This window comes from Pristiophorus japonicus, chromosome 13 (genome assembly GCF_044704955.1).
Source record: "Pristiophorus japonicus isolate sPriJap1 chromosome 13, sPriJap1.hap1, whole genome shotgun sequence".
In the NCBI taxonomy this organism is placed as follows: Eukaryota; Metazoa; Chordata; class Chondrichthyes; family Pristiophoridae; genus Pristiophorus; species Pristiophorus japonicus.
In genome coordinates this window covers 106,239,412-106,261,027 of record NC_091989.1, presented here as the reverse complement: position 1 = coordinate 106,261,027, position 21,616 = coordinate 106,239,412, and the positions used below count along the sequence as shown (strand labels likewise).

Genomic DNA, 21,616 nt, shown 5'->3' with positions numbered 1-21,616 from the left:
AGCGGGTGTCGGAGCGGGGGGGGGGGTGGAGCGGGTGTCGGGTCTCGGTCGGGGCGGGGGGGAGCGGGTGTCGGGTTGGGGGGAGGGAAGCGGGCCTCGGGGGGGGGGGGGGGAGCGGGTGTCGGGTCTCGGTCGGAGCGGGGGTCGGGGCGGGGGGGAGCGGGTGTCGGGTCGGGGGGGGGGGGAGCGGGTGTCGGGGGGGGGGGGGGGAGAGCGGGTGTCGGGGGGGGGGGGGAAGTGGGTGTCGGGTCGGGGGGGGAGCGGGTGTCGGGTCGGGGGAAGGGGAGTGGGTCTCGGGTCGGGGAGGGGAGCGGGTCTGTGGGGGGGGGGGAGCGGGTGTCGGGTCTCGGTCGGAGCGGGGGTCGGGGCGGGGGGGAGCGGGTGTCGGGTCGGGTTGGGGGGAGGGAAGCGGGCCTCGGGGCGGGGGGGGGGGAGCGGGTCTCTGGTGTCGGGGCGGGGGGGGGGAGGAGCGGGTGTCGGATCGGGGCGGGGGGGGGGAAGCGGGTGTCGGGTCGGGTCTGGTCGGCGGGGGGGGGAGCGAGTGTCGGGTCTGGTCGGGCGGGGAGCAGGAGCTGGCCGTGGGAGGAGCCTCATTCACGCAGCCCCAGTGAGGCCATTGGGCCAGGGCTAGGGGCTGCGTGCTTCGGGCCCCTCCCACACAGGAAACTTGGGCCCATAGAGTTATTAACCTGTGGAATTCCCTACCGCAGAGAGTTGTTGATGCCAGTTCATTGGTTATATTCAAGAGGGAGTTAGATATTGCCCTTACGGCTAAAGGGATCAAGGGGTATGGAGGGAAAGGGGTACTGAGGTGAATGTTCAGCCATGATCTTATTGAATGGTGGTGCAGGCTCGAAGGGCTGAATGACCTACTCCTGCACCTATTTTCTATGTTTCTATTTTGAAGCCCAATGCTGTGCTTGCAATCATCCACTTTCCAGTGAAGGTTAGTGGATAAGGAGCAGGAACCCTGACTTCCATGTCCCTTCCACCAGGCCCCAGATTCACTTGAGCACAGCTGGAGCACCACTGCCTTGACGAACCGTGAGGAAGAGAGGGATAGACTTCAGGAAGACATAGACAGGCTGGTAAAATGGACAGACATGTGGCAGATGAAATTTAATGCAGAAAAGTGTGAAGTGATGCATTTTGGTAGAAAGAAGGAGGGGAGGAAATATAAACTAAAGGGTACAATCCTAAAGGGGTGCACGATAGGAGAGATCTGGGGGTACGTGTGCATAAATCGTTGAAGGTGGCAGGGCTGGTTGAGAAAGCCGTTAAAAAGGCTTACAGGATCCTAGGCTTCCTAAATGGAGGTATAGAGTACAAAAGTGTAGAAATTATGAAGAACCTGTTTAAAAAAAAAAACACTGTCTCGGCACCAACTGGAGTATTGTGTTCAATTCTGGGCACCACATTTTAGGAAGGATATGAAGGCGCAGAAAAGATTTACAAGATTTAAAAGATTTACAAGAATTGTTCCAGGAATGAGGGACTTCAGTTACATTGATAGACTGGAGAAGCTGGGGTTGTTCTCCTTGGATCAGAGAAGATTGAGAGGAGATTTGATGGAGATGTTCAAAATCCTGAGGGGTCTAGACAGAGTAGAGAGAGAGAAACTGTCCCCATTGGCAGAAGGGTAGAGAACCAGAGGACACAGATTTAAAGTGATTGGCAAAAGAACCAAAGGCGGCGTAAGAGAAAACTTTTTACCGCAGCGAGTGGTTAGGATCTGGAATGCACTGCCTGAAAGGGTGGTGGAGGCAGACTCAATTTTATCTTTGAGCAGGGGGTAGGATAAGTATCTGAAGGAGAAACATTTGCTGGGCTACAGGGCAAGAACGGGGAGTGGGACTAGCGCGGAGAGTCGGCACGGGCTCGACGGGCCAAATGGCCTTCCCTGCTGTAACCATTCTATGATTCTATGATTCTATGACTAAGATCAGCTGACACTGCACTGTGCAAGCCTCCAGCCTGGTGGACCTTCCTGGTCTGTCTGGCTTCATAGCATCACTGAATGGTGCCTTCACCCCACTGCTCTGAGGAAATTCCAATCCGTACAGTCTCACGTTCCTTGGAGCTGGTCCGCACCTTTCTTGCTGTTTTCTTCAACCAGCCCCAGGTGAGAGGCGAGAGTTTCTCAAACGTCTACTCTTTATCTCCCCTCATTCTTTCTGCTTCCACCCTCTGGGTGGCCCTCTCCTGCAGCTGCGTTGACCTTGATCTTTATATTTCCACAAGCTTCTTCGCTGTCGCTAGCTGAAGGTAACGGGAATGGATTATTCCAGGGCTGTTGCTGGCACGTGCTGATCCTGAGACTAACAAGGATCGATTGTAGCCGATTCCCTTGCTGCTTCTGTAATTCCCTTGCTCGTTGGCAGATTTGTTGTACATAACCAGCTGTTTCCCCAGTAATACATTCTGCTTCAATGCTGATCTGGTCGGATGGCCATTCGGGTCAGTGACATTGGAGATGTGGTCATTACTTTCTGAAATCAACAAAGCAAGCTAATAACCAAATGTGCACAATTCTCAAAAGCAGTGGTTGGGGAACCAATAAAATTACCTCCCTTTTTTAAAAAAAAAAACAGCCCAGGTTTGATATAGGTTAGATACAGAGTAAAACTCCCTCTGCACTGCCTCATCAAACATTCCCAGGGCAGGTACAGCATGGGTTGGTTGGAGAGTAAAGCTCCCTCTACACTGTCCCATCAAACCCTCCCAGGGTAGGTACAGCACGGGTTAGATACAGAGTAGGACTCTCTCTGCACTGCCTCATCAAACATTCTCCTGCAAGGTACAGCATGAGATGCAATGCTTCCTTTGTGCTAGAGTTGGCAGAGGGAGATGTTGTTATAGGCAAATATTTCAGCGTTCTGTTTGATCACCTTATGACAATATAGGGATATGTGTTGGAATAAGCAAATCCATTGGAATCACCAAAGACGGTTTCACCAGACTGACCTAACGCAACAATTGGAAGGAAATAGTTTTTTTTCACAATTTCTTAGTGTGGAAAGAACAGAAAACTGTAAACCTGGTTTGGTTTTATTTTGAAGCAAAAATCACAGTTGAATTTCAGTACAAAGGAGTGAAGCAGATAAAATCAAAATGATCAATTAAATATAGTCCGAGCTTTTGAAAAGAAAATTAAAGGATGCCTTGCAGAATATGACCTGAACCAAATGACCTCTTGACCAGTCTGTCTAACTTGCGGAAGCATTCGCGATGGAACCTCCTGGATCTCTGTGTAAGTTGTAGGTTCCTGAGCCAGACCGGGCAGATTGGGTATTTGATGGTGGGCTTTTCCTGGGACTCTTCACCCTCCCTTACTTGGTGGCACTGGTTCCGGTTAGTCACAGAGCTGTGATTAATGCCTCCGCCCCTCCCTTCCCTACAATGCCCCCTGCTTCCCCAGTCTCCCTATTCCCAAATAAAGTCTTCGATTCTTACCAAAAAATTTCCAAAAAGATCCTGTGGTGAAATTGCACTTTTCTGAGCGCAGAATTCCCGGTAGCCAATGTGCCTGCTGTCTGGTGCTTGCTGCTGCTCTGGCTGCTGCTGTTGTCTCCTCCTTGTGGTTGTACGTCTGGTGGTGAGGGAGTTGGCGGATGGTCACTGATGACATCGCGCCCCGTTGTCGAAGCCTCGAGAACCAACTTCTCGTTTATTTTGCAGGAATCTGTTGGCTAAGGACCCCAGTGAAAAGCTGGAGATAAAGCTGAGCCCCGATGGCAGTGGCCTGCTCTATGTTCCCGGCCTGATTCAGATCCGAGTACAGAGCGTGGAGGACATTAATAAGGTAAGAGGGTTTTTTTTCTCCTTTCGTTTGTTCCGGTGATCTGTAGGAAGAGGGATGGAGCAGGCTCACAGTGTGCGGTTAGAACGGGGGTATGAGGGTGGGACATTTATCTTGACCCTGGTCAGTTTTTGTGGGTTTCTGCCAAGGAATGCCTGCCAGTGCCGTTTCCCAGGAAATGCACCTTCCACACAAGGCCCTAAAAGAAAGCAAAGAAATATTTGCATTTATATAGCGCCTTTCATGACCCTGGGACATCCCAAAGCGCTTTACAGCCAATGAAGTACTTTTGAAGTGTAGCCACTATTGTAATGTAGGAAATACCTCCACCAATTGGCCCACAGCAAGGTCCCATCAACAGCATTGAGATAATGACCAGATAATCTGTTTTTAGTGCTGATGTTTGATGGGTAACTATTGGCCAGGACATCGGGGTGAACTCCTCTGCTCTTCAAAATAATGCTGTGGGATCTTTTAAGTCCACCTGAGAGGGCGGGAGGCCTCAGTTTAACGTTTAATCCGAAAGACAGCACCCACGACAGTGCAGCACTCCCTTTGTACTGCACTGGAGTGTCAGCCGAGATTATATGGTCGTGACTGAACAGCTACCTCGACTATGCCTTAGGTCTGTGTTAAATCTGCTAATCTTGTGCTCAAGTTTCTGTCTGTTTTAGCCTGGAGATAGCTATTACATAGCCTGAAGAGCTTATTTCTGTTATTATGGTTCAGATGTTAAAAACTGAATTATTTTCTTTAAAATTAACCTGTAAAGCAACTAACATGCTAATAATTGTACCTCCTGAAATCCAACACTGTCACCTGTGGCTCAGTGGGTAGCACACTCGCCTCTGAGTTAGAAGGTTGCAGATTCAAGTCCCACTCCAAGGACTTGTGCATTCAAAATCTAGGCTGACACTCCCAGTGCAGTGCTGAGGGAGCATTGCACTGTCGGAGGTGCCGTCTTTCAGATGAGATGTTAAACCGAGATCCCGTCTGCTCTCAAGTGGACGTAAAAGTTCCCATGGCACTATTTCTAAGAAGAGCAGGGGAGTTATCCCTGGTGTCCTGGCCAATATTTATCCTCAATCAACATAACAAAAAAAAACAGATTATCTGGTCATTATCACATTGCTGTTTGTGGGAGCTTGCTGTGCGCAAACTGGCTGCTGCGTTTCCTACATTACAACACTGACTACACTTCAAAAAGTACTCCATTGGCTGTAAAGCCCTTTGAGATGTCCCATGGTCGTGAAAGACACTATATAAATGCAAGTCGTTTTTTTAGAGAAATCAGGATCTTTGTGAGATGGACATTTGAGTTCTGCCGTTTCTGTTCCACCAGGTTTTCGAACTGGGACGCGTGAATCGGGCGACAGATTTCACAAATGTGAACGAGCGCAGCTCCCGTTCTCACGCTCTGCTTATAGTCTCAGTGACTGGGATAAACCTCACCTCTGGAGTCAGGACAACAGGTAGGACAAGTGGCGACACCGAGGCTGCAGGTTTCGGTGTGCGCGAGTGTTTTATACATTAGTAGCTTGGATCAGCCTACTTCATTAAAATAAAACGTCATTTTAAACAGTCAGAGCTCCAAACCATGTCTTTTAGATTTCTGCCCATTCATTAGGTTTTGTTCATTTTAACACCAAAGCAAAATACTGTGGATGCTGGAAATCTGAAAAAAAACAGAAAATGAGGGAATACTCAACAAGTCAGGCAGGGGACAGAAACAGAGTTAACGTCTCGGGTCGATGACCTTTCGCCAGTTCTCATGGAAGGTCATCGACTTGAAATGTTAACCGTTTCTCTCTCTGCAGATATGGCCTGACTTAACGAGTATTTGCAGCATTTTCTGTTTTTGTTCATTTTAAAGTAACTATAATTTATAAAATGGGTGCAATTTACAAACATAGGAATTGCTAGATAAAACGACCAAGGTCCATTGAATTCCTTTGATATTAATATCTATCAATGAGTCTCCAACAGACCCAGACACGAGGCGAGGAAAACGCCAGTGGTAGAGAGCTTTGGGAACCAGAGGTCCAAAGACACCTGTTCCTCCCAAGCACGCTACACTTACCACATCATGGCTCAAATTACTCATGTACTGTGTCCCAAAATGCTATTTTATGATCGACATCTAATTTTTGAATGAATTGGGTATGGATTTGCGCTAAATGCTCTGGTTGGGTTGGGGCCGCTCCTTTAACAATGTGCCTGGGGCAGGTTTTGCTGCCGTGCCTGGTGTTTTTGGTCCACCGAGAGTGCCCATCACAAATTCAGCCACAAGTTGCCCATGATTTTCCACCCATTAAAATGGACAGAGAATTGTGTCATACTCCTTGCAAACATACGAACAATGACGGACAGGTAAAGACCCTGTGGTCCATCAAGCTTGTGTATCACAATTTATCCACTCCATCCCACCTGAATCCATGTGATCTCCTGGGAGAGGTGAAAAACACAAGCCAATTTGGGGGAGGTGGGGCACGGGGAATCTGGGAAATTCCTCTTTGACCCAACTAAGCAACCAAAACTAGTCCAGGAGATCAGTCTGGCCCTGAATTCCCTGTGGTATCTGCCTTCTGTAAGAGCGGATCTCCACTCCAGCCAAAAATCGGTCCAGCTCTCGCTTCAAGGAATTCAGCGAATCAGCTGAGGTGGCAGCCTATTCCAGAGGCCCTCTGGGAAAAGAACCATCTCCTGACGTCTAACCTCGATCAAGCCGACTACAACTTACAATTGTGACTACTGGTCCTCCCTAACCTATTTAATTGTGGAGCAAACTGTGAACTGGAACAAAATCTATTCCCGTCATTATCTTATAATCAGATCACCTCTGAGAGGAATATCTGGGCTAGTGTGTGAGGTGGAAGAAGTAGGCAGGTGACTGTGGTCTTTCTGGTCACTGCCCGTATATGGTATTAGGATGAAAGGCAGAGTTTTATAGTTAAGGTGGGATGTAATGGGAATAGCAGAACTGGGAGCCTGATAATGAGGGTAGTGTCTCACTGAGCATCAGAGAATGAGGGTATTGTCGAGCAGAGTTAGAACTGAGCACCTGATAACTAGGCTGCTAATTGATTCCCTCTTCCTGTTTGGAGATGTGACTCTTGTGGGTTTTTCGTTGCCTTAAAAATGTGTTTTCTTTCAGGTAAATTGAACCTGGTGGATTTGGCCGGGTCTGAGCGTGTCGGGAAGTCTGGTGCAGAGGGGCCCCGGCTGAGAGAAGCCCAGAATATTAACAAGTCCCTGTTGGCCCTCGGTGATGTCATCTGTGCACTGCGGTCCAAGCAGCCATATATTCCCTTCCGTAATTCCAAACTGACCTACCTGCTGCAAGACTCCCTCAGTGGGGATAGTAAAACCCTCATGATGGTGCAGGTGAGATTCCTTGCTCCAGGGCATGGACTTATTGAAGTCCCAACTGGGAGAGGTGTCCCTGTGCATCTGATATCAGCGGAAATGGGGGAGAAGATGCTGGCTTTGATGTACTTTGGTAGTTGGGGGTGGGGGAAGGGGAAATGGGAGTCATGCAAATAGAAAGAAGGATGCGGAACAGCACTGGTCTGCTAATTGTTGTCAGAATTAGATGCACATGGAAGGAATACAAGCTGAAGTTGTGCAGTTTAATTTTAAGGCAACCAGCGGTTCTGCTGATAGATGATTGGCTCTTATTGCAGTCGATGGTTGTTTTTGTGTCTTTACACCATTCTCCAAAGTGAAGTGTGAAGTAGTGGCAGGATTCACAGCATTACATGAATGGCATAGATTCTCAGGCTGATTAACAGTCTGATAGGCTGCGCTGTCAACACCCCTTCCATGGCCGTAAACACCTTTATACCAGCCGATAGGGTGGTTAGTCCTACACGGGGAGGTTTTATAGGCTCCCACAACCTATACAATGAGGGTGAGGGGGGGGTCACCCACACTTGCCCGGACTGGATGTCAACCCAGAATTCCGAGCCGGAACTCCGACTCCGCTTGGGGCTGATGGTGTCACAGCAGGAGAGCAAGAACTTGCGGTATAATGCCTGTCAGAAATATCTCTAGGTATTTCATTTGGAATTATGTTGTGCAGCTACTGTTATTGCAGCAGCCATTTTGCGCACCGCAATGTCCTGTAATCAGCCCATAGACAATGACTGGTAAATCTGATTTTACTTCTTATTGTTGGAGCAATGTTGTCCAAGACACCAGGAGAATTTCCTGTTCTTCAAGCAGTGTTGTGGGATTTTTTATTTTAAATGTTCGCATGAATGACCAAAGCAGGAATAACGGGGCCTCGGTTTAACATCTCGCCCAAAGGACGCTCTTCCCACAGCACAGCACTCCCTCAGTGCTACACTGAAGCGTCGGTCTATATTGCATTGAAGTTCTACAGCGGGGCTTGAACCAACAATCTTCTGACTCCGATGAGAGTTCTACCAACTGAGCCAAGCTCCAATTGACTGGCCGGAGCCAGAAGAATGGGCTCATTGTGGGAGTCGATAAATGTGTGCGTGGATTTTCTCCTGTGACAAGCTCTTATTCAGCCTCTCTCTACTTTCTGCAGGTGTCTCCGATGGAGAAGAACGTCAATGAGACGATTTGCTCACTCAAGTTTGCCCAGAGAGTGCGTTCGGTGGAACTGGGGGCCGTAGTACGGAGGGCCGAAAGCCAGCACTCTTCCAGCCGCCAAGACTATGAGGTAACGAACATTTCACCACCTAATGTTCTCGGGAACGGGGTGTGTAAATAGGTGCGACTAAAACAGTTTGCTGTGGGGAGAGACATCACAGGATTGGAGTCTTGAATGGAAAGGGAAAATTATACTGAAAATAACCTGGATTTAATGAATTTAAAATTTATATGGGAAATATTTGCTGAGGTACTTTCCTCCATTACTCCTCTTTGGAAATCCATTCTGTGTACAACAACCACTTATATTTATAATAGCACCTTATAACATAGAAATAAGTCCCGAGGTGCTTCACAGGAGTATTATGGGTAACAGAAGGTGTGGCCACCAATGCTTGAGAGATTATAATCGGGGATCTCAGAGGGTAGAATTGGAGGAGTGCAGACATCTCGGAGGTTGTGGGGCTGGAGGAGATTACAGAGCTAGGGAGGGGTGAGGCCATGGAAAGATTTGAAAATAAGAATGAGAATTTTGAAATCAAGGTGTTGCTTAACTGGGAACCAATGTGGGCTCACTACCACCTTCTTGAGGGCAATGAGGGATGGGCAATAAATGCTGGCCTTGCCACCGATGCCCATATCCCATGAACAAATGGGAAAAAAAGATTCTAGGTTTCTCTTGACTTCATCCATGGTTATTTCAGCATCACTTGTGGAGTACATGCATCCCTCATTTTTCCGTTCAATGTGCAACATTTGAAATTTAGTGTTCTTCATTTAATCTCCCATCGCATGACTGATTTGCATTGATGTTCTGAATCTGTCATTGGAGTAAATTAGAAACAGTAGTGATCCCAACACTGAGCCCTGTACGCACATCTTTTATGGTTCTCGCCTCTTCTCTCATTACCCTCATTGTTGTAGTACTGAATTTTGTTTTACGGTTTTACTTCTGCCACATGCTTTTTTTTTGTCTTTTTTTTTAACCTACTGATCAACAGTTTAGAAAGTTACTGCATGTTCTTATACCAATGAATCCCATCTCCCTGTCTGATTTGTAGAGAACATTTATCCTCTTTATTTCCCATTCATCCATTTTAGGGTCACATTTGTTTTAGCCTGAGCTTGCTAATTTCTAGGTATGTATTCATCCTGTGTGCTCAGCCTTATTCCTTTAAAGGTGTTCCATGTATCTTCTGCTGAAATGTTGAACCTCCTTCAATCCATTTTTATTAGTTTTTTTCAATTTTTTGAAGTTAGATCTTTTTAGGGTTTTTGTTACACCTAGTGCTTCGTAGTTGGAATATCTGAATCACAGATCGAATTAAATGTGATCATTCTGTAACTGCTGCCCTCCAAGCTACGACTTCAATGTCCTACATACTATCTGAATTATTAACAAAATGGCAGATCAAGATGAGCACAGGAACTTGTGGCTTCCCTGACGCATTGATTCACGAAGCAGTCGTGTAATACATTTTCCAGCTGTTTCCATTCAGTATCATGTGAAATATTGCAGAGAGTAGATCGTGTATTTTCTTTTACAGCTGGAGTCCTCACCTGCAGCCCAACAGGGACGGTTCAATGTCAACCATCCAGGAGGGAGCGCTGTGGGGAAAAGCACAGCGGGGAAAAGAAGGCTGATGGTGCCGGGTAAGGCAACCTGGCACTTTTTTTTGGGAGGTGGGGGAGAAAAGAGAGTGGTTGGATTAGCCCGATTGCATCGACTCAACCAATTTCAACCAGCCATTTGCGTCATAGATGACACTGGGCGCTTCTCTTGGGTGTGATGTTGATCAGTTTCAAACCATGTGGAAGACACCTGGAATATTAACATTGCTTCATTTGGCAGGGGTCGGTACAAGAAGCCATTCTGCTACCAGACCTGCTCTCTCCACCTGCTCCAACTCAGACATCTCCCACACTTTGGCTAATCTCAGTCAGCCAGTTGCCTCAAGGAATCTCAGAAACCCACCAGGACTTCTGACCCACTGCTGTCCGCCTCTCGTTTGTTGTCTCCTCGGAATAGACTATTTGACTCGTTATAGGGCCTAGGTTGCGGATGTGTACATCGTGAAGTAATTCCATGGGATCCAACACACATGGAGATTCTGATCTATAATATTCTGATTAAGAAGAATGAGTCCTAAACCTAAATGCTGCCTGACTAGTACTACAGGGTCAGATCAGAGGAAGGAGAAAAGCTGTCTTGGAGCAAGCTGTAGACCTAAACCTCGATTTGACAAACCAGCTATCTATAGGCTTCATCCCATCCTAACATTGCTGTCTGGTATTCCTTGACCTTTATGGAGATTCTATGTTCAAATGCCATGAAAGAGCTTGTTAAATGTCGACTGCCCCAATAAAGAACAGTAGGCTGTAGAAAAAAAAAAGAAAATAAAGACTTGATTCATCACAGACAGTCCCTTGAAAATCGAGGAAGACTTGCTTCCACTCTAAAAGTGAGTCCAATGCGGGAATTACAATCTCTGTCACAGGTGGGACAGACAGTAGTTGAAGGAAAGGGTGGGCGGGGAGACTGGTTTGCCGCACTTCCTTCCGCTGTCTGCGCTTGGTTTCTACATGCTCTCGGCAACGAGAGTCGAAGTGCTCACCGCCCTCCCAGATGCTCTTCCTCCATTTTGGGTGATCTTGGGCCAGGGATTCCCAGGTGCCTGTTGGGGTGTTGCACTTTATCAAAGAGGCTTTGAGGGTGTCCTTGAAACATTTCCTCTGCCCACCTGGGGCTCGCTTCCCGTGTAGGATTTCTGAGTAGAGCGCTTGCTTAGGGAGTCTCATATCGAGCATGCGGACAATGTGGCCCGCCCAATGGAGCTGGTCGAGCATGGTCAGTGCTTCGATGCTGGGGGATGTTGGCCTGAATGAGAACACTGACGTTGGTGCGTCTATCCTCCCAGTAGATTGCAGGATCTTGTGGAGGCAGCGTTAGTGTTACTTCTCCCGCGCTTTGAGATGTCTACGGTATATGGTCCACGTCACTGAGCTGTACAGGAGGGCGAGTATCACTACTGCCCTGTATACCATAAGCTTGGTGCCAGATTTGAGGTCCTGGTCTTCACACACTTCCTCAGGCGACCGAAGGCTGCGCTGGCACCCTGGAGACGGTGTTGGACCTCATCATCGATAGCTTCCCTTGCTGATGGTAGGCTCCTAAGGTATGGGAAATGGTCCACGTTGTCCAAGACCGCACAGTGGATTTTGATGATGGGGGCAGTACTGTGTGGGGTCAGGTTGGTGGAGTACCTTTGTCTTACGGATGTTTAGCATAAGGTCTATGCTTTCGTACGCCTCAGCGAAGGTGTTGACAATGGCTTGGAGTTCGGCCTCTATGCCAGATCTCTGAGATGCAGTAAACATGACCATCTTCAAAAAAGGGGACAAGTCCGACTGCGGTAACTACAAAGGAATCTCCCTACTGTCGCCCACTGTGAAAGTCATTGCAAGAATCCTCCGCAATCGTCTTCTCCCCGTGGCTGAAGAGCACCTCCCAGTCACAATGCAGCTTCTGTCCACTAAGGGGTACAACCGTCATGATCTTCACCACACGACAACTACAAGAGAAATGTAGGGAACAGCACCAACCCTTGTACATGGCCTTCTTTGACCTCTCAGAGGCCTTTGACATTACCAACCGCAAGGGACTCTGGAACATTCTCCTCCGTTTCGGCTGCCCCCAAAAGTTTGTCACCATCCTCTGCCTGCTCCATGATGACATGCAAGCCATGATCCTGACCAACGGATCCACCACAGACCCAATCCACGTCCAGACCGAGGTCAAGCAGGGCTGCGTCATCGCACCAGCGCTTTTCTCGATTTTCCATTCTGCAGTGCTCCATCTCATTCTCAACAAGCTCCCCGCTGGAGTGGAACTAAACTATAGAACCAGTGGGAACCTGTTCAACCTTCGCCGCCTCCAAGCGTCGCATCCACTGTCATTGATTTATATAGCGCCTTCAACAACCACAAAGATCTTTACAGCCAATGAAGAACTTTTTTGAAGTGTAGTTACTATTGTAATGTGGGAAACATGGCAGCCAATTTTCACACACCTAGCTCCTACAAACAGCAATGTGATGATTAGATAATTTTTTTTAGTGATGTTAGTTGAGGGATAGATATTGAATAGTGCCATGGAATGTTCTACGTCCACCTGAGAAGGCAGACTTGGTTTAATGTCGCACTCGAAAGATAGTACCTCCTACAGTGCAGCACTCCCTCAGCGTTGCACTGCAGTGTCGTGTCAGCTTAGATTTTTGTACTCAAGTCCCTGGAGTGGGACTTGAACCCACAATCTTCTGACTCTGAGGCGAGAGTACTATCAATTGAGCCACAATTGACTCTGAAGGTCCCTGGTCTCTCTTTCTATACAGCCATTGCTTCCCCCATTATTGTTTGAAAGGGGTAAAGGCATTTAAGTGCCGGGGGAGGAGGGATCTCATCGTCCCTCTCTTCCAATTCTCAAATTAAGAATCTGCGAGGACTCATGGAGAGGCTGCCTGCCTACTTGTGGGTGCCTCCACCTGGAGCCTATGAGGTTAGATTTGCCCAAGTATGAATCGCACAAACTGCGGATGTTTTTGCTACAGACCCATCCAAACATTTTATGGGTAACATCTACAAACTCGGCTGCCACAGCAATTAGCAGTGGTTGGATCTGATGTCTGCAGGCTTTACTGCCAATGATGTCTTGCTTTGCTTGTTATCCTAGCATGGGATAGCCAGTCTCCCGCCAGCCTATATTCCCTTCACTGAGAAATGTTTCTTTGAACTTGTGAAGGCACAGGTATACAACTTACAAGATAGCAAATGCTCAAAGCCATCCCATGTATGACTGTGCCACTGCCTCTTCCTACCAACAAAGGCTTACCATGATACTGGGTCAAAATCCTGGAACTCCCTACTGAACAGCACTGTGCGACCACCTGCACCCCATGGACTGCAACGGTTCAAGGTGGCTCATCGCCACCTTCTCAAGGACGGCTCAGGATGGGCAATAAATGCTGGCCTTGCTAGTGACTCCCACATCCTGAGAATGAATTCTTAAAACAAACCTCCAAAACTATTTCACATAGCTGAACAGGCTTCACGCCAAGCGTGGGTCAGGTGACATTTTGCTTCTAGCATAGATTTTACAGTTATATTCTGTAACTTGTTTTTCGGAGGCTACTGCTCCTCAAACAAAGAGCTCCCCTGTGCACCTCGCTTAAAAACTGGATTCCGCGTTGTTCGTGCAGCACAGCACCCTGAGTGGACCTCGCGCTATAGTATCCAAACTCTGTATCAGTGCCACACAGACTATGGGATCACTGGAACTGACCTCTGTCTTACCAAAACCATCTTTCCTCACTGCCTCCCCATTTGCTACTGGGACTTTAAAAATTTGAGTGAGAAGCAAAAGATCACCGGACCCAAGAGCTGCTGTAAGAGTATTTGTCCTGGTGTAAAGCCAAGCTGGAAACCCCTTAGTTTGGGATGTTTTCTTTTATTCACTTGTATGCTAACGCTTGCATTATTATTAAGGCTAAGTTTCATTTCACTTCTTAATTTTTTTTAAACGGCAAGTTTTGATAAATTGCTTATTGTGACTCAGCTGATCAGTGCACATTTTCCCTGCAGGTGAAGTAAACCATCGACAAGGTCTGGCTGCGATGCCTTCTCTCTGAGGCGGCCAGGAGCAGTGGGAGATCGGAGAGTGGTGCCCTGCCTCAGTGTACAAAGTTCAGCACTTCTACATAGCCCAGTCACAGACCATCGGTCACTGTCTGTACATTTATATACTAAAGCCTGTATATGTATACAGCCCGTTTTAAAAAGTTGATGCACAGAGTAGAGCTCATTACTTATTTTTTATATATATATATATATATACACACACACAGAATTTTATATTGTCTACTTTTTTTAATGTCATTTGATATCCAAAGGTTGGTGTTCAATGAGCTCCAGTACAAATACCTTGTCCATTTTATGTTAAGATCCATGCACTGACTTTGCAAACCTTGGGCAGTTTGCTGTCGCTATGGGTTCAGCCAATGTACGACGTATTGAATTTGGTGAGGTCGCACTGTGAGGGGTACAGTGCAGTACGGTTGTATGAAATAATCAGGGAGACTGACTGACTGACACTGTTAGGAATGCCATCAAGACCCCCTCCCCTAGGCACTTACTGTTGCCATTTTGGTGCCTTTCTCTCTCTTTACTTCCTCCTCCTCCCCCATCCCAGTGCCTCATGGGCAAGGCCATTCTGGTTCATGACTAAATCCACTGAGCATTGTGGTGACTAAGCTGTGCAGACCTGAGATCCTGTGCATGAACTCGAATGTGCTGAGTTCTTTGTTGCACCTGGACAGTGTCTTTGAGTTAGAGGGAGAAAGTTGTCCAGAATTTCTGCTTTGAATATTTCCTGAGTGTGTGTGGAGAAGTTGAGATGTTCCTGTGATACCTCGAGGTCAAAGGGCCAACACTTGCTGCAGGTGGAGGATGACTAGTTGGGGCAGGAACTTGGAGGGTGGCTCCAGTAAGGGTCGCTATCCTCAGAGATGTAAGGTGGAAACATGGTGGGGAGAGAGAGAGAGAAAGAGGGAGGGGCAGGTGAATTAAAGGGCAAGCCTTGCCACCAAAGTACCAATTTTAAACCATTGAAACATTGTCACTTATTTTCCATTGCCCTGTGATTTTTGATGGTAGCTGAGGTGGGATAAGTCCAGATTCACATTTTAAGCTAGGGTAAGATTAGTCCTTTAAAGCAGCTGCCTCCCTTGCTGAGTCAGAAAAAGCAGCAAGCTCCACTATTTATTTTATAAAATGAACAGACAAAAGTATGTTGATAAACCAAAAGAAATTGATGACTGTAACTTGTTTTTCAGAGGCTGCTTTGGTACTGTTCCTCAAAGCTCCCCTATGCACCTAGCTAAAAACTGAGTTCCGCTTTGTTTGTGTAGCACAGCACCCTGAGTGCACCTCATCCTATAAGCATCCAAACTCCATATATCAGTGCCACACAGTCTGAGGAGGGGATGCTGGACCTGACCTCTGTCTTGCCAAATCCATCTTTCCTCACTGCCACCCCACCTGCTTCAGGATCTTTTAAAGTCTGTGCTAGAAGCAAAATGTCACCTAACCTAAAAGTTGCTGTAAGAGTATTTCTGTGTAAAGCCAAGCTATTAATAGCCAACTTGTCTTTGTCTGTCTCTGTTAAGAGTGCTTTTAAAATGTAATGTATATAATTTTTCCACACATCCTTCCATTTCCAGTTGGGAAGTGAATTTTGCTGTCCAAGGCAGCAGCTTCCCGTTATGCTTAGCATGCAATGTCTTGCTTTCAAGATAGTTGAACTCTTTCGATGTTTGCATTCTGGGTTGGAAAATGAGCAAGGTTACTCCCCCACTGCGGTTAGGGGTGAGGAGCCCAGAACCAAAATGTCAGCATCTGTTGGAGAAAAAGCTTCCAGCAACTCGGGAGAATGAGTCTGTTTCAATAATGAATGTTTGTTCACATTGCTCAGAAATTCAGTGTTGACTCAAATCTTTTGAAAGAGAGGAGGGGAGGGGGGTGTTCTGGTTTGTCTATAGAAATTCAATTTGGTCCTTTTACAGTATTGAGAATCTCAATCACTGCTCAATGTAAATGTAATCCGTTTGTCAAAAGTTTTAAAGTATGTTGTTGCCTATTCAATTTCAAATAAAGTCCAGTATTAATTTATTCAGCAGTAATTAATGGTTTAAAACCAATTTTACTAGGGTCTTTCAATTTTTAAAAAATCCACGTGTCGTGATTGTAAAGCTGTGCTGTATGTCCAGGTATATATAGTCTAGACCCCAGATTCCCAAAGCAAGTGCTCTACTTGGAACTCCTTCACAGCCAAAGATGGGCAAAGGAAACGTTACAAGGACACCCTCAAAGCCTCCGATAAAATGCCACATCCCCATTGACACCTGGGAGTCCCTTGTAAGACCACTAAGTGGAGGAAGTGCATCCAGGATGGCGCTAAGCACTGAGTCTCATTGCCAAGAGCATGCAGAAATCAAGCGCAGACAGTAAAAAGAACATGTGGCAAATCTGTCCCACCTGTGAAAGGGACTGTGGGTCTCCTATTGGACTGTTCAGCCACCTAAGGACTCATTTTAAGAATGGAAGCAAATCTTCCTCGATTCCAAGGGACTGCCTATCATGATGATGAGCAAAGGTGATCGTTAGCCACTGGGTAGAGAAGCAGTGTCCTTACTGTGTGTTCTGAAGAGAGAACAGATGTAGGCACTGATGTTTAATCAAGCCCTTCACATATTTTCAAAAGTTTATTATTGTGAAGACTATAAAATTCATATATATATACACACATAGAAAATAACATTTTCCAAAATCACAGCCTCTATCCACTGTGAGGACATTGAAGCACAACCTGAAGTTGAAATGTACAATGGTACAAAATTTGATAAAACTCGATGCCAAACAGAATATGATAGTGCCTCGAGTTCAAACACCTGACATGGAGGGTGGAGTATGCTCCTTGTTCAGTGATCAAACACTCATTACTGATGAATAATCAAATATTCAGATAGGTGTGTTGATTAAACATTCATAGTAGGGCTAATTTAGTGATTTATGCCTGCTCCCCAGGGCATGGATGAGTCATTGTGTCAAAGCTCCTAGACAATCAGCCCTAAAACAAAATTTAACAGGATCGTTCAATCAAATTGCAATGTAATGTTGGGCACCTGATTGGAAAACCAACCTCCAGCCCTGGTTTCCAGCCAATCAGAGCCCACATTTTACTTGCGTGGATTGCTGTTCTACACTACATAACAAAAACAGGCACAACATGTTTTTGAGGTGTAGTCCTTGCTTATTTGGAAAAACAATCCCCACCTCAAAAACAAAGCATGCAATGGGAAGATTTTTGAGACAAAGAAATGTTTAACAATAAAAAGGTGTTCAGTCTTGCAGCTTAGAAGTTGAATCTCAGGTGAGGGAAGGAAGATGTAAAAAATGAGCAACTCACATAGCAGGAACAACTTACTCCATAATATTCCACAGCAATTTTGAAACAGTGGGGGGAGGTTGCTTGCCTTGTACGTGTGCTGCAGCATCAGGTTTGAAATTCCCAGTGCTATTTGAGCAGTGCAGACATTTGAGCACATGGTCAGAGCAGTTCTGCTTCAGTCACTCTGCAGCCAACAGGAAACCAAATTGGACAGTTCCCAAACAGCATTTACAAGGCAGCTTCAATACCCACCTGAGGAATTGTTGCATTGATGCTTCACATAAAAGGACTTTTAAAGTAATGGTAGATCCTGCTTCACACTCCATACTGTAGGAAATGGTGAGACAAGTTATTTGAGGCTAAAGGAGAATATCCCATGTAATACGCTGTAAATAAACCCTACTTGTTCTGATATATTTAAACCAAAAGGCACATACCAGGTAACAAGCTACAACCCATAATACTATGGATGTCACCATTTACCTGCAGACTAGGTTAGAATGACCATCACTTGGACCATACATGTACTGAATGGTTTCACGATAGCTAGTTTTGTACTGTTAATTCATTAGGATCAGAGATTTGAGTTCATTTCAACCTTAATGTATAAATAGAAAACAGAACAGGACTCAACAAGTCAACATGTTAACAATTCAAAACGTATCACTAGACTCTCTAACCCTCACAGCCATCACATTGCTGATTAACAAAGATGGACTGACTTTTAACAGGAGGCAGGTTAATTAAGGAATCATCAGCAGTTTCCCCAGCTCATCTCATTGTAAATACCGAAAAGGGAGAAATTTTGTTCTCCGTAACTTACAAAAAAAAACCTCAAGGTGCATCTTGATCAACTCAAATTTGAAATTCTAAATTTTGGTAAACTTTAAAAACGCATCCATTTGAGGCAAACAATTTGGGCTTTTGATCATTCATTGGCAGTGTCTGCAATAGGATATCAATTCATCAGAGAGATGGAGAAGGGAACCCCAGTTCCCAGAGGGAGTGTTCAATGAGTCTATGGAGAATGTGGTCATTCAAAAGCTGCCATCAGAAGCTGCAGTTCACGAAAGGCACTGCCTTGCCGGCCAGACAGTCCTGCTTTACTCTGAAGAATCGGGAGCAGGTTTTTTAACTGCTTGTAACAGAGTTTACATTTCTGGTGCCTGAGAAAGGAAGGAGCGGAAAAATAAGTCACAAACACCAAGACATTTAAAGATAAATGAGAACTTGCCAACGACTACAGGAGTCCCGCATTAGCCATACTGTGTAGTAGTCACTGACCTTTCTTCCCGTGTTATGTCCACCCCAATAGAAGGCGGCGTAATTAGGTTGTCTGCTATTAAGGGTCCAAATCGCTGCAGGATCAGCTTCAGGGAAGTACAGCCTGTCTGCACATAGCTACATGGGGAGAAAAGTGATTAGAGCTTGTATATATATCATGCAATGGGAGGACAATTCATTCAGCCGCCACAATGCAGGAAACGACTGCTGACCTCTCATACTTGCTCTGCAACAGTTTGTCAATCTGAGGAATGATCGAAGGGCACAGGTCCAGTTTCCACAATGCCCTGAAATAAAGATATACAATCAGTAGCTGCTGGTGGAAGATTTAGAAGATGGTACATTGTTCTCTGTGTGGAAAGTTGGTACCAAAGTCTAATTTCCTTTGATAAAATATTCCACTAGAAATCTTGAATCTTGAACCTCAGGAGGAATAGCATCTCCTCCCAAATTGCACCATTTGTATCAACATTACAGGATCATCCCAACCTAGCTGCTCTGATCCCCCGGTACGTCTCTCAAAGGTTCTGCCCAGTCCTGAAACAGGAGCCAGGGAATAATGCAGGACAAGGTACGGAAAGAGAAAGGCTTGTAGCATGACCAATCTTCGGGAGTCATGAGCGAATTATGTGATAGCGAAAATGGCCAACCAGTTTCGTCCCCTTCTCTTTCTCTACTGGGCTTGGAACATTTGGTTTCCTCACTAATCTGGCAGAATGTGGCAAGATCATGGCTCCATGGACTATCTTGGCGTGAACCGTCGATGGTGAATGGCTTTCTGAGCTTTTCATGCAGTGGACTTTGATGCTAGTAGGTTCTGAAATTTACAAACAGGAGAAAGGAATGGAATCCAGGCTGTAAGTGCCGGAAACACGTGGTTGGTATCAGCCTAGAATTAAACTTTTCAGCCAATAGAACAATTGATGCTGAGGAAGAGATAAAAATTAAAGACAGCTAGCCAGGGAGGTCCTTATATAAGGTGCAAGGATTATGTTACTCCAGTCTGAATGTCTCCATCTTATTTGCTGTATATGGAGCACACGTCAAGTACCAGTCAGGTGAAAGAAAATACTAATCGGCTGGGTTGGACAGTGGTGAGTGAATCCTGTGATGTTAGAGGGTGGTTGGACACAACCAATCAATAAGTAAAATGAAGTGGCAATCCATTATTTATGGAATAGGAACAGGGGTCATTTAGCCCCTCGAGCCTGCTCCACCATTCAGTCAGATCATGCCTTATCTGTACTTTAACTCCATTTATCCGCCTTTGCTCCATATCACTTGATATCCTTACTTGAAAGCTCAAATTTTCCCAGCATCCAGTCTTTTGGGGGATAGAATTCAGGAATTCTACTATCCTTTGAGTTTAAAAAGTACTTCCCGATTTCATTCCTGAATGGCCTAGCCCTAATTTAATGACCTCCCCTCATTCTCAATTACCCACCAAAGGAAATAGTTTTGTACTGAATTTGGAACTCCTCAGATAATGAAGCAGTCCGTGCTTGAATGCAGCAAGACCTGGATGACATTCACGCTTGGGCTGATAAGTGGCAAGTAACATTTGCGCCACACAAGTGCCGGGCAATGACCATCTCCAACAAGCGAGTCTAAACACCGCCCCTCGACATTCAACTGCATGACCATCACCAAATCCCTCACCATCAACATCCTGGGAGTGGTCACATTTGACCAGAAACTTTACTGGACTAGCCACATAAATACTGTTGCTATTAAAGCAGATCAGAGGCTGGGTATTCTGCAATGGGTATCTCACCGTCTGACTTCCCAAAGCTTTTCCACTATCTACAAGGCACAAGTCAGGATTGTGATGGAATACTCTCCACTTGCCTGGATGAGTGCAGCTCCAACAACACTCAAGAAACTCAACGCCATCCAGGACAAAGCAGCCCGCTTGACTGGCACCCCATCCACCACTTTACACGTTTACTGCCTGAACCACTGACACATTGCACCTGCAGTGTGTACCATCTGATACACTACAACAACTCACCAAGGATTCTTCGGTTGCACCACCCAAACCTGCAACCTCTACCACCGAGAGGGACAAGGGCAGCAGGGGAACACCATCACCTCCAAGTTACACACCATACTGATTTGGAAATATATCACCGTTCTTTCAACATCGCTGGGTCAAAATCCTGGAACTCCCTCCCTTAAAGCGCTATGGGAGTGCCTTCACCACAAGGACTGCAGCGGTTCAAGGTGGCAGCTCACCGCCATCTTCTCAAGAGCAATTGGGGATGGGCAATAAATACTGGCCTAGTCAGCGACACCCACATTCTAACAACGATTTTAAAAAATATTTTAAGATTTTAAACATAGTCGTAACGCTGAAGATTTGTAGACAGCATTTTTTTTCCTCAACAACATTGAAGGCATGGATAGCCTCCTAAGCAGATACATACGGTTTGAGGTTAATAATGTTCAGGATGTCCACAATGACCGCCAAGTCATTCATGGTCACTGCCGAGTCTATAGAGGTCTGCAATGAAGAGATCGGTGTTAGAATGTGCATCTCACGCTTGTGAGGTCTTATTACTGTCAACACAAGGAGATTAGGACAAATGTGGCCTCATCTCGGCCAAAGCAGAAAGCAATAAGCCTGCAGAAGCGTAATGGGCATTACGAGTTCTTCTTCCAATCAGAAGTCAGTTTTAACCAGCCAAATGTCAATATTCAAATGAGGTGGATCTGAATTGTAAGATAACCTTTTAAACAATAGGAAACCAAGCTGTGCCGCTTTTCAGAGTTTCACATCTTGCTCGGAACAATGGCGACCAGGGTGTTACAAAAGTATTGGCAATATGATACTAATTGTGCAGGGACAGTGTCTTCCAGAATTTCTAACTTGAAATCCTGGAAGCAAGTAGGGTGGCAGTATTAAGGAGAAT

At 46.0% G+C, this 21,616-nt stretch overlaps 2 protein-coding genes across 11 annotated transcripts in view; one reads left to right on the top strand and one right to left on the bottom strand.

Annotated features, from left to right (window-relative positions):
• LOC139278734 (kinesin-like protein KIFC3) overlaps positions 1–16,141 on the top strand; it is a 74,635-nt gene extending 58,494 nt beyond the window's left edge. For 8 of the 9 annotated variants that reach the window (XM_070897823.1, XM_070897821.1, XM_070897819.1 and 5 more), the window contains 6 exons: positions 3,679–3,802; positions 5,142–5,271; positions 6,954–7,183; positions 8,355–8,489; positions 9,967–10,072; positions 14,057–16,141. In XM_070897823.1, the coding sequence (XP_070753924.1) occupies positions 3,679–3,802; positions 5,142–5,271; positions 6,954–7,183; positions 8,355–8,489; positions 9,967–10,072; positions 14,057–14,103 (772 nt within the window). In that variant the 3' untranslated portion in view covers positions 14,104–16,141. The remainder of the gene's footprint in view (positions 1–3,678; positions 3,803–5,141; positions 5,272–6,953; positions 7,184–8,354; positions 8,490–9,966; positions 10,073–14,056) is intronic. The other variant, XM_070897820.1, reaches the window with a different exon arrangement.
• A 574-nt stretch (positions 16,142–16,715) lies between these two features.
• Positions 16,716–21,616, bottom strand: part of katnb1 (katanin p80 (WD repeat containing) subunit B 1) — a 44,160-nt gene continuing 39,259 nt past the window's right edge. For both annotated transcript variants that reach the window (XM_070897827.1, XM_070897828.1), the window contains 4 exons: positions 21,131–21,207; positions 18,917–18,991; positions 18,705–18,821; positions 16,716–18,586 (listed from right to left, as the gene is read on the bottom strand). In XM_070897827.1, coding sequence (XP_070753928.1) covers positions 18,454–18,586; positions 18,705–18,821; positions 18,917–18,991; positions 21,131–21,207 — 402 coding nt within the window. In that variant the 3' untranslated portion in view covers positions 16,716–18,453. The remainder of the gene's footprint in view (positions 18,587–18,704; positions 18,822–18,916; positions 18,992–21,130; positions 21,208–21,616) is intronic.